The following is a 12939-nucleotide window of genomic DNA, read 5'->3' as shown; positions in this document are numbered from 1 at the left end:
TAGCACCTAAGCCTATATATGCATTTACTAATGCATCACCTTACAAGGTAGAGGAAATATCAAAATTTGAAACATTAAATTTAGTATTTCATGTAGATGATATTTTATTTTTAAACATTCAACACTAGTCTTCAGGACTGACCTTTTAAATTCTAGGGCTGCTACAACAAATTTGATATGAAAATCAATAAGATTTTAGAGATCCTTCTATGAAGTAGCAACAAATATAATATCCATCACCTTACAAGGTGGCAGGAAATATCAAAATTTGAAACATTAAATTTAGTATTTCATGTAGATGATATTTTATTTTTAAACATTCAACACTAGTCTTCAGGACTGACCTTTTAAATTCTAGGGCTGCTACAACAAATTTGATATGAAAATCCATAAGATTTTAGAGATCCTTCTATGAAGTAGCAACAAATATAATATCAAAATATTAAACTTGCTTCTTTATTTTATGCAGATGATGTTATATTCTAAATATATCCACAGGTCTTCAGGATCATTTAAGTAAATTGAAGAACTATGGTGATCTCTTAGTTATCCAACTTTCAAATGAACAAACCTTCAATTCACGAAACCTTGAAGATGGGTTAGCATGTTAAATAATTTTTGGTACAGTACAATACAGTACAATGTACCTTCAAGTTTCCCAACCAGCAAATTACCCTCCCACTATGCTTGCATAATTAAAAGATTACTGTACAGGGTGTCCCAGAATTAGATATCTATTTCAGTGAAATGGGACGAATTTTTTAAAAACTCATGTTTATTTATGTTTATCCTGTTTAATATGTGTTATAAATGTAAAAATTTCTAAATTATTTCATAATTTTATTTTCATCTCCTTTCAGAACCCTAACAATGAATACACAAGAACATATCTTTGTTGTAACATCCCGTATCAAAGGAGTGTGATGTAATGAAATCAGAGAAAGATTTAAAAGGAAATTTCAGAGAACCGGTCCTACAGACAAAGCGATTCATGAACTTGTGAACAAATTTAAAAGAACTGGATCCGTACACGATGAGGTGGGAAGAGGGCACTCAAGGACAGCACATAACAGTATTGAAGGAGTACAATTGTTTGAGGATGAACCAACAACGTCGGCTAGGGAAGCCAGTCGAAGACTCAACATATCCAAGACAAAGTTCATACAATCTTGCGTTCAACACTGATGAAAAAGGTTTATCACATTCAGGTACTGCATGCCCTAAATGAAGACGATTATCCTAATCTAGCAGCAAGGTGTGAGAATTTCTGGATCAGATCAAAAACAGAGGTTTATTGGATAACATCTTATTCAGTGATGAGGCGACTCTCTACAAGTGTGGTAAAGTCAGTCGACACAATTTTCATATCTGGTCCAATGAAAAACCATCTGAAGTCATAGAAGCAAAGAGACTCTCCAAAAGTTAATGTGTAGCTTGGAATGACTAAATCCAAAATTTATGGCCCATTCTTTTTTCAGGAAGCATCTGTAACTGGTACCATCTACCTTGATATGCTTCAGCAGTTTCTTGGTGCCACAGCTTCTTGATGATGGCATTTTTGATAATGTTCTGTTTCAACAAGATGGAGCACCATATCATTATGCACTAATTGTTCAAGAATATCTCAACAGACGCTTTCTGAATCGGTGGATTGGATGTGGAGGACCTCGACCTCGGCATTCTCTGGATTTGACACCCCCCTAGATTTCTTTGCATGCTTCAAAATGTGTTTCGCAATGCTAAGGATAGATTTGAAATTTGCAGAGATACAGACGGAGCACATGTTGAAAGTTCTCAATAAAGATTTGACTTATGATTTATATCAATCTATCTGTTTTTGTATCATAATTAGGTAATAAACATTAAATTATGTCAGTTTTTAATAGATTTGTCCGATTTCATAGAAATAGATAGCTAATTCCAGGACACCCTATATTTACAAACAATATTTAGTGAAGATGGCAAATTAAATATAGAACTAAAATAAGTAAGATTGGCATTTGCTGGAAATCAGTTATATTTATATGAAATAAGAGAGAACTTAACCGAAAGATCAAACTAGCTGCATACACCTATTTTTTATCTTATGGATCTGAGAGCTAGATTAGAAAAACATGTTCTTAGATTGCAAGCTACAAAGGAAAATCAGATGAGAGAGAGAGAGAGAGAGAGGGGGGGAGGGGAGATGAAAGAGCTAATACATAATACTTTGATGGTTTAATGGCTTAAACACGTAAAAGAAGCAATACTTTATCCTCTTTTTTTTTCCTCTGGATTCCTCTATATTTTTCCTCTGGTTACTGAAATGTTTTCAAGGTTAGAGCAATCACAATATCACAGAATGCAGAAATGAAAGGGAGCATGAAATATTCAAGCTAATGTCTTGACTGAGGATAATAGTCTTTCAAAACCAGTTTGATGCAGTTACTGAGATCTTGTTGTTCATGGAATACCTATTTTTCCAATCAAGCAAACAAATTAGCATTTGCTCTAATAAACTAAAGTTTCCAGAAGTGATAACATCAAAAATAAATATTTCAATGTTTCCATTATCATATAACTTATTACTTTCAGCAGTGGTACAATGATTTCCACATGATTTGTAGCATTCTTGAAGTGGGTTGTGCTTTCCATTATAAGTGTACAACTAACTAGTCTTAAGTTGCAGTTTTTTATTTTTTTTATTTTGGAGTTATAAGATATACAAACAGTATTCATGAATTAAACTTTGAATTAATGATTTTCCAGAAATATTTCTATAAAACTCATTCTGCTGACTGTTTAGCTACCAGCACCTTTAACAAGTATCAGAAAGAGAATAACAAAAGTTGCAGTACCATCATAAAATTAATATTATGAAGTATTTTTTTGAGAAAGTTGTTTACAACTTTCATACAGGATTTTTCATACTAAGTTTTGAAGAGAAATTTATTACACATAGTCCTTGCTTTACATGGCTCACCACAGTTTAGTTAAATAACAACAGCCCCCCCAACAACACAGTTCAAACTTCAGTTACCAGAGTATATTAACTGTGAGTAATTGCATAAAAGTATAAACCGCACTGCTAGCTGTTCAGTCAACAACTTAGAAATGAGTATGACAATTCACCAAGGCATAAAAAAGTTGCTCACTCCATATCATAAGTTATACAATGAGAAGAGGGCAAGCGCTATTGAAACTACTGATGATAAGTTTTATATAAAGGAATAAAACACTAATTCTTAAGTTTCAAATGTTTTAAATTACAGTATACTAAACATATATTAGACTAATTCTTTTCATTTCCTTATACATTTATAATTGACAGTAAGAGTTTTAATATTTTGACAAAATATTTTTAATGTCACGGAACAACTGGAATTTTTCCCACCAATAATTAAGATTGCTTTGCATTGTTGTTTGTGTGGTCTACCATGCAAAGTGTGCACTGCATGTATATACATTTATTATATGCTTGACTTCAAAAAAAGTTTATAAAAACTAATTTTAAGAAATCCATTTTTGTTCCCCAACTAAAAAAAACAAACATCCCTAAGAAATTAATAAGGGATGGAGGTAAGGGGCACTGCAATATCAATGTCATATGAGCACATGACAGCATTATAACTGATATCCATTATATAACACCAGTTTTGGTTCATATAAAGTCAAAATTCCACACCATGCATTATTCCCCCCACTAATGTGTCAAAAATTAAGCAATGCAAGTTATTATGTGTATATAGATAATAACGATTATGCATGTAATAGGTTAAAAAAACTTACATTCTTTCAGCTGCTGTGTTTTAACTGGAAGACAATCAAATCTATGGGTACTGGAGCACATCAGACTTTCAACTTTCTCTTCTTTTAAATTTAATGGACTAGGAACTGACTGGCACACCATCTCTTAAATAAAAAAAAGGTCAATATTTATTATACTGATATAACACTAAAAAAATAAAATAAAATAAAATAAAATAAAACATCCAAAAGATTCTCTAAAAATTATGTAACTTATTTATGATGTAGTTTTGTGATTATGCTACAATGATTGAAGGACAGTTGACTCTCACTATAGCAAAATTATAGTGGGTGATGTGTGCAAGAAAGTATATAGTAGTAATGAATTTCCTAGAACAGCATTATGACTAAGGCTCATGTTGACTTTTTTAATAGTGCTACAGTGAGTGAGTCTCTGTTCCTGAGAAAACCAAACTATGTTCAAAAGTTTTCATCAACCCAAATGAACATATTCAGCACCTGAAATCAGTTTGATTTTTTCTCACAGACAAGGGAAACTACTTACCATCATCAATTTCCTGATATATATTTCAAGGGATATATTATTATTAATCTCCTAACGATACTTCTCTTCCAAATTAATCTATTAATTGTCAGCACTCCAACATTTGAGCTGCAAAAAAATAAACAATTGTGGAGGGAATTTAAGGAGAAAGGTGACCTGCAGGCACATGAACAGTAAAAGGCACAGGCCAGAAGAGTAACTAGTGTGGTAAGAAAAGTAAAAGAAGATTATGAAAGGAAGTTAGCAATGCAGGCTAAAAAAGAATCACAAACAGTTCTTTTGATATGCTGCAAGTAAAAGAAAGAATGTATATAGCAGAATGATTTTAAAGAATGCTGATGGTAGGGAAGTAACTGAATCGAAATAATAGAATTACTAAGTGATCACTTTGCAAGAGTATATATATCATCCAGGCAGTGATATTGAAGGAATGAGAGTCAAAGGCTTATACAGGAACTGAGGTAAATGAAATGTAGGTGCATAACACATTACAGAACCTTAATGTGAATACAGCTGTGGGATTGGATGGAATACTAGCTTGAGTTTTATGTGAAGCAGTGAGGGAACTGTCACTGCTCTTGATCATACTGTTTAATGTAAGTCTCAGCTCTGGGTTGGAAAGAGGGGAAAATAGTTCCATTGCATAAAGGAGGCCTAAGACTGATGAAGCAAATTACCAACCAATCAGTATATCAGGAGTTGTTGTCAAAGTATTGGAGAAGTTGGTCAAGAGCAAAATACAGGAATGGATATATGGAAATGGGATACTCCATGGGGGACAGCATGGTTCTGTGAAGAGTAGATCATGCCTCAGTAACTTGCTGGACTTAGCAAAGGCCTTTCACAGGATACCATATGTAATTCTAATCATATGGTATACTGCAGCACATGGGGATGGATATAGGGTTGGTGAGATTAATAGGAGGGTGGTTGATGGAGAAATATCTGCGAGTAGCTTATTCAGGAGTAGAGTTCAAAAGAAGGCCTGTGACTAGTGGTGTGCTGCAGGCTTCTATTCTTAGACTGCTACTGTTTAATTTGTTTATTAACGATATAGGAAAGGATCTGAGAGGAATTGTTCAGTTATTTGCTGATGATGCAAAGTTGGATAGAGCAATAGTTAATATAGATGATGTCAAGATTTTGCAGGATGATTTGGATAAGGTGGCAGACTGGGCAAAGGAGAATGGATGTCAGTTTAATCTGGCAAAGTGTAAAGCTATGCCCTTTGGGGTGAAAAGATTTCCTGGAGTACAGTTTCACATTGGTGAAACTGTACTCCAGGAAACTGACAAAGTCAGAGACTTGGGAGTGTTAGTGGATAGGGAGTTAAAGTTTAGGGGACATAGCAAAAGTGTCTAAAGCAGCTCATCGGATTTGGACCGAAGAATACTTTGACAAGCAGAGACAAGCAGGTTATTGTTCCTTGAGAATTGATAAGACCTCATCTTGACTACTACATGCAGATCTGGGCACCAGGGTTTCTTGGTGATGAGGTGGAGATGATCCAGAGGCTAGTGACCAAGAAGGTAGCAGGTCTGTGGAATGAACCTTACGAGAACAGGTTGAAGATTTTTGGGTTACAGAAACTGGCTAGGTGGAAAAGGAGTGATATGATTGAGACATATAAATTACTGCGGGGTTTTTAAATGATTAATTCAGAGGAAAGTTTTCAGAACAGGTGTGGTGGTGGGAGAACTAGGGGTTATCCATGGAAAATGAGTAAGAGTGTAATTAGCAACGGTGTTAGAACTAGTTTTTTTGCTTGGAGAGTAGTGAATGAGTGGAAGATGCCAGAGTCTGTTGTGGGTGCCATGACTGTGAATGAGTTCAAAGCAAAGTATGATAGTTCTTGACATGATGTTTAGGACATCCCTCGATGAGTCTAACTCCCTGGAGTTGCCCATAATAATAATAATAATAATAATAATAATAATAATACTATTTTACACCTGATTTTATATCATGATAAACCATCACCCTTTGCCTGACATATGGGGTAAATGTTCCATTTACCCCATATAACTGTCAAGTTTTGAAAAGTTTTCCTCTGAGGACCTTGTCATATGCCTTTACCACATCTACAAAACTTAAATACAGATCCTCATAACATTCTCATGATTTATCACTATTTGTCGTAAATTGAAAACCTGATCTTAACAATCTCCATCTTCTTGAACCCATCATTTTCTCTGATTTTTATCTGTTTGATTGTTTTTTTTTCAGAAAATTAGAGTACTATAGTATATTAGTGTAGATTTTTGTGTTTTTAGAGTATACAGTATCTTTATAATATTTTTATTATGATATTGTAGGCATGCCACCAACGCGATGGATAATGACGGCAAAGACCACATTTTCTTTGCCAAACTCAAAATGATTTTTTGAGTTGTTTTGAGATTGTACAATCTCAAAACAACTCAAAAAAATCATCAGCAATTTCTCGAAAATTATGAAGAAATACAATCTTGCTGCCACCTACAAACCCATCAACCAGATCCAAAACTTGATATCCTCACCTAAAGACAAACTTTCACCTATGCTACTACCTGGCATATACGAGGTTCCATGCTCCTGTAAACTCTCTTATTTGGGACAGACAGGCAGATCAGTTTTTAAATGCATTTCGGAATATCAAGACCATATCTGCCTCATCAAACCGCATAAATCAGACCTTGCTCAACACGGAGTTGAAAACCCAAACCACAAGATCCATTGGAAAAAGACAAAACTTCTACACAGATCTTCATATAAATATGAATGTTTATATAAAGAAAGTGCTGAAGCCCTACTCCACAGACCAAATCTAAACTGCACTGATGTTCTTGCCATCCCTAAAGTATGGAAATTGTCATACAAAATTGTGTAAAATAATAACTGTAATTAATTAAATTTAATTTAAGCAATTTAGTTCAATTTTAATTTAATTTAAGTTCAAGCCACCATGTGCCACTGCACGCAATTTGGATTCCTTTGTACGCATGCGCCCTTTCTTTTGTATTAACTGTACAGTAAGGCAATACTTTCCTAGTATTGCTTTACTATACTGATGATGTCGTAAGATACCTAGGACGAAATATTTACGTAATAAAAAAATTCATGTGTGTTAAACTTAGTCATGAATTCTCCACAGGTTTCTCTATATAATCATGGTAGTTTATGCACCACATACATATAGGTCTGATGAAGAAAGTAAGGAATTCTATGAAAACTCACACACTGTTTTGGACTGCCTACCAAAATGCAGGCAGTCCAACCAAGTTCATCTTAGGGGACTTCATTGCAAAAGTGGGAAAGAGTATGAAAGTTAGGCCTGAGTGTGGCATGTTTCGTCTGGGTGAATGTAACACCTGTGGTGAAGACTGTTGGAGTTTGCCAATGCAAACAGATAGTTATTACTGATACTTGCTTCCAACATCCACGACAGACATACTTAGACAAATAACACTGATAGGTCAAAGCACTAGACTGATTACATCCTGGGTCTCCAGGACGTGCATACTTATCCTGGAGCAGACTCCGGTACAGACCATCAGCTAGTAAAAGCCAAAGTAAAACTGAGGATCTGAAACTTTCGAGTCAGGCCAGTCCCGCTAGACTGGATGTCAGAGTAATCCCAAGCAGGTTCCCAGAAGAAATATCAACTTGGTTGGACGATCTTTTGGAGACTAGTGAGATGAACTCAACTGAAATGCTCTGGGAAGGAGTCAAGGTTATAATACAGAATACAGCCAAGACATGTCCAAGCCCAATTAGAAGACCAAGAGACTCATAGATATCTGTTAGATCCTAAATGAAGGAATCTTGGAAAGAAATCATTCATTTAGAACATAACATATAAAACTTGCTGGCAAAGAGAAATACCTGCACATCAGTTGTAATTAAAACTTCTTCACTTTATGTAAAATTTGTATTCTTTATTTTAAGTATCTTATATTTAAGCTGTGGTGATTATATTAAGATTTCATTTTAAAGTATATGTCTAAAAAGAGAGATAATCTGATTTAAATTTAAGCCTCACTTAAGCTATGTAAAATTTATTGTGAATCATCTAAAAAGTTGCTAAGTTCCTGGAAGGCATAAAGCTACACCTGTACAGCATAACGCTGGCGGCTATAGGTTACTCGGAAAATTACGTTGCCATGCATTCTGTGAATCCAAGTATAACAGCGTTGTAAAAGCGAAGGATGAACCCAAAGGAGTGAAACGATAAGGGTCGTGTGCAAAAAGGGGACTGAGAAAACAGGGTACTCTATAGAAGAATATAAGGGGTTGAGCAGGTATCGGAACAGTCTCTCTGGTCGTAATGTTTTCCTGTTTTGGTGCATCAAAAGTTAGCAGGCAGTTTTGCGTAGGGGTGGGCTGAAGTCTGTGATAAGATGTCGGACTGCAAGCATTCTTAAAATGAAGTAGGATTCTATGCAAAGCTGAAGGTAAAAAATTGCAGTTCTAGCAAAATCAAACTGTCGCTGAAAAGTCCCATCGAGTTGTTCCTGAAACACAAAGATTTGAGTCTGTTTTCGGCAGAAGGAATGAAGATAGCGTAACCCCTATGTTGGCGTATGGACAGCCAATAGATGAGAAGTATCCAGACATACACGTGATGCAGAACGACGCGGAAAAAGCTCGGTAAGGTGCAATTACTCTAATTTTGTGTGAAAGTTCATTAAAAGAGAGAAGATTGTTTACGAATATGAAATTAAGAACTGTATTCTAATGAACTCTGTGGACAGTCTCTATTTAGAAAGATAACCTCCTTTGAGAGTAAGAAGAATTGTTTGAAAGAGATCTTTTTGTAAATTTTGTATGTGATAGGATTAACTTGATGCGATAAGAATAGTATAATTTAGTATCTAGTAACATTAGAATGTTTGTTAGTTTTCTCTCAAGAGTAATACTACTAAAGGCAATCAGGCATTTGTTGGAATATCCAAAAAGTGTGGAAAAAGGAAATTTTAAGTTTGTAAGATGAATGCAGGTATGCCTCAGCCAGCGAGCTCGGATTTAGATGACTCTGAATTCTTTAGGACAATAACTCCTCAACAGGTCTTTCCTCAGTCCTCAGGGGTGGAATCTGATGACATTCTAGCATTTTTTTGAGTACATAGAAGAACTAAGAAGAATTGGTAGATGGAGTGAGCTCCAACTGCTAATTCTTCTCCAAAGTAAGCTTATTGGGAAGGCAAAGAAATACTTTTATTCCTCGCCTGTCTTAAAAGAAACTAGAGATTACAACAAATTTAAGGAGGTCCTAATATACCAGTTCTCTAAAGTAAGGAATGTGGGACCAAATCTATGGAAGCTCCAGAAGATGGTAGAGAAAGACAAAGAAAGTGCATCGGACTACCACAACTGAGTCTTAGCTCTTGCCAATATGTTAAGCATCTCTGACGAAGACCAGCACTATCTCAACTGGGCAGTCTTCCAACATTTTAGAGGGGGATTGAGACGAGAACCGAAGGAAACAGCGTTTGGGACGGACATAATAAATTTAGAAGAATGCCTGACAGCAGTAAGACAAAGAGAGCAACTGCTTGAAGACATTTGTACTGCAGCCTCAGTTGGGTCCGTCAATGTCATTAGAGAACAGAGAAGCAACATTAGGGATCAGGACACTAAGGTAGATCATACAGAGAGGAAAGAAAAGCAGAGGGCACAGAAAGGATATGAAATTAGTAGACCTGAGACAGTCTACCAGGTTGTAAATAGCAGCCCAAGTCTTAGTGAAGTATGCTCATTGATCCAACAAGAAGTAGAGAGATTACAGCAGCCCATCATGGATCGTCTTGATGCTGTACTAGGTCAACCGACAACAGCTTCAAGGGTAAACCACGAGAACTCCTCATTTTCAGAGGAAAGAATTAATAACATGATCCACCAGGAAGTTGAGAAGATGCAGGCTCCATTTCTTGATAAAATGGACACGATGATGAGTTAGTTATCAGAGCTGTCAGCTAAATGCAATGGGAATTCTCCTATGTCCTCGGACGGAGATAATTCTAGAGGTTACTCCCAGGAGCCCCAAAGATGCTATAGCTGCAATAAATTGGGACATCTAGCTCATAACTGCTTCAGCAAACAAGGGAATTCAAAGAACTATCGTTTTGAGGCAATGTCACATGCATATAACAAACAGGAGGGAAGGAAAGGGGGATGAAATCAAAAAGGAAACACAGAATTAACAGTTGAAGGAAGGATGTGGGAGAAACTTTAGGGCACTAGCAGACACAGGCTTCTATTATCCCTGATAACTACTTCAGGGAGATTGAGCCATATATGAAGGGAAGGATAAAACACCTAAAAAGACCCATCAAGCTTCTGGGAATATCCTCCACTATTACCAAAGCTACTAAATCTGTGAGGTTGAGAGTGAACTTGCCAAAATTTGGAATATCCGCTTGGCTCAATTTCAGTCCTGCCAAGGAACTCTCTTTCTCGCCTAAAAGTAATCCTAGGAAGTGATTTCCTATTTAAGTTTGGATTTTCTTGTGAATTCACTAGAAGGGAAGTTTGTTTTCAGAGAAGAAGTAAAGGGAGCAATGGGGCCGAAAGGGGATCGCAGGCTTAAGGGGAAGGAGACACAGGGGTTTAACACACTCAAAAATCCAAAACTGAGTGAGGACTCCCAATCAAGAACCATAAAGGAACCTGAGATAATCAAACCAGAGGAAGAAAAGGTTGCAATTCACAAAAAGAGTGAGAACGGCAAGGACACCCTAGAAATTAACTATGTAGGTGTTAGGCAGACCATGATTAACCCTTTTAGGGAATTCAGTACCAGAAAGAATGCAAGGTTTGTCCACAGAGGATTGAGGGAGAAGCAAAAATAGTTTTTAAAAAAAATCAGAAAAACTTTTTTTGTATAAAAAGAGAGGCCTTTGTTAGATCCTAAATGAAGGAATCTTGGAAAGAAATCATTCATTCCGAACCTAATATATAAAACTTGCTGGCAAAAAGAAATACCTGCGCATCAGTTGTAATTAAAAGTGAAACTTCTTCACTTTATGTAAAATTTGTATTCTTTATTTTAAGTACCTTATATTTAAGCTGTGGTGATTATATTAAGATTTAATTTTAAAGTATGTCTAAAAAGAGAGAGAATCTGATTTAAATTTAAGACTCACTTAAGCTATGTAAAATTTACTGCGAGTCATCTAAAAAGTCGCTAAGTAATAATTCCTGGAAGGCATAAAGCTACACGTGTACAGCGTAACGATGGCGGCTATAGCTTACTCGGAAAATTACGTTGCCGTGCATTCTGTGAATCCAAGTATAACAGGGTTGTAAAAGTGAAGGATGAACCTAAAGGGGTGAAAAGATAAGGGTCGTGCAAAAAGGGGACTGAGAAAAGAGGGTGCTTAGAAGAATATAAGGGGTTGAGCGGGTATCGGAACAGTCTCTCTGGTCATAATGTTTTCCTGTTTTGGTGGTTCAGAAGTTAGCGGGCAGTTTCGCGTAGGTGGGGTGAAGTCTGTAATAAGAGGTCGGACTACGAGCATTCTTAAAATGAATTAGGATTCTATGCAAAGTTGAAGGTAAAAAATTCCAGTCCTAGCAGAATCAAGCCGTCGCTGAAAAGTCCCATCGAGTTGTTCCTGAAACACAAAGATTTGAGTCCGTTTTCGGCAGAAGGAATGAAGATAGCATAACCCCTACGTTGGCATATGGACTGCCAATAGATGAGAAGTATCCAGACATACACGTGATGCAGAATGACGTGGAAAAAGCTCGGTAAGGTGCAATTACTCTAATTTTGTGTGAAAGTTCATTAGAAGAGAGAAGATTGTTTACGAATATGAAATTAAGAAATGTATTCTAAAGAACTCTGTGGGCAGTCTCTATTTAGAAAGATAACCTCCTTTGAGAGTAAGAAGAATTGTTTGGAAGAGATCTTTTTGTAAATTTTGTATGTGATAGGATTAACTTGATGCGATAAGAATAGTAGAATTTAGTATCTCAGTAACATAAGAATGTTTGTTAGTTTTCTCTCCCGAGTAATACTACTGAAAGGAATTTAGCTTAACTTCATATAATTTGCTATCTATATCCAAATGTGCAGTTACTGTGTTTAGCATGTCTCATAAGATTTAATTAATTTAAAAAGTGTTAACCTCTTAATTCAAGTTTTATTTAGTATTGCGCATAATTGAGTGTATGAATTTTCTATTATGTTTTAGATATTTCAATAAACATATCATATTTACCTGAACCTGAGTCATACCTGATTATGATTCCAAATTACCACTTATAAAAATAGAACCTATTTTGGCGGGAAGGATTTAGAGAGGGAATATAAATATAGATTTAGGTCACGACTACAATAATCTGAATCTATACGGCATTTTAAATAAGATATTGTGTAAGAAAGCTAAGAATCTAGTATTGTCTCCCTGAGTAAGGATCTTTTCTACTATAGGATACTGGCTGGCGCAGCAAAATATAAATTCGCCAATATTCGAAGAGGAAACAATCCTAGATATAAGAATAAGATTAAAGTAAGAGAAGAAAGAATAAATAACGAAAGTTAAATATATAACAATAGAGCAGCCAGTAGGATTTGATTGTATAAGGTTTTAGATAAGAAAGGATAGCCACTTATACAAAATTAAAATTAAAATTTTAATTTCGCTGTTTTCACCAGAGAACCA

At 35.7% G+C, this 12939-nt stretch overlaps 1 protein-coding gene across 1 annotated transcript in view; it reads right to left on the bottom strand.

Moving 5' to 3' along the window:
* Positions 1 to 12939, bottom strand: part of LOC150098172 (elongation factor-like GTPase 1) — a 451514-nt gene that overhangs the window by 259239 nt on the left and 179336 nt on the right. The window contains exon 13 of the mRNA XM_090406579.1: positions 3769 to 3891. Coding sequence (XP_090262705.1) covers positions 3769 to 3891 — 123 coding nt within the window. The remainder of the gene's footprint in view (positions 1 to 3768; positions 3892 to 12939) is intronic.

The sequence above is a fragment of the Typopeltis vanoorti genome, chromosome 16 (assembly GCF_054136105.1).
Source record: "Typopeltis vanoorti isolate ZY-2024b chromosome 16, IOZ_Tvanoo_1.0, whole genome shotgun sequence".
Lineage (NCBI taxonomy): Eukaryota > Metazoa > Arthropoda > Arachnida > Uropygi > Thelyphonidae > Typopeltis > Typopeltis vanoorti.
The sequence above is the reverse complement of the archived record's forward strand: the minus strand, read 5'-3'. Positions and strand labels throughout refer to the sequence as shown.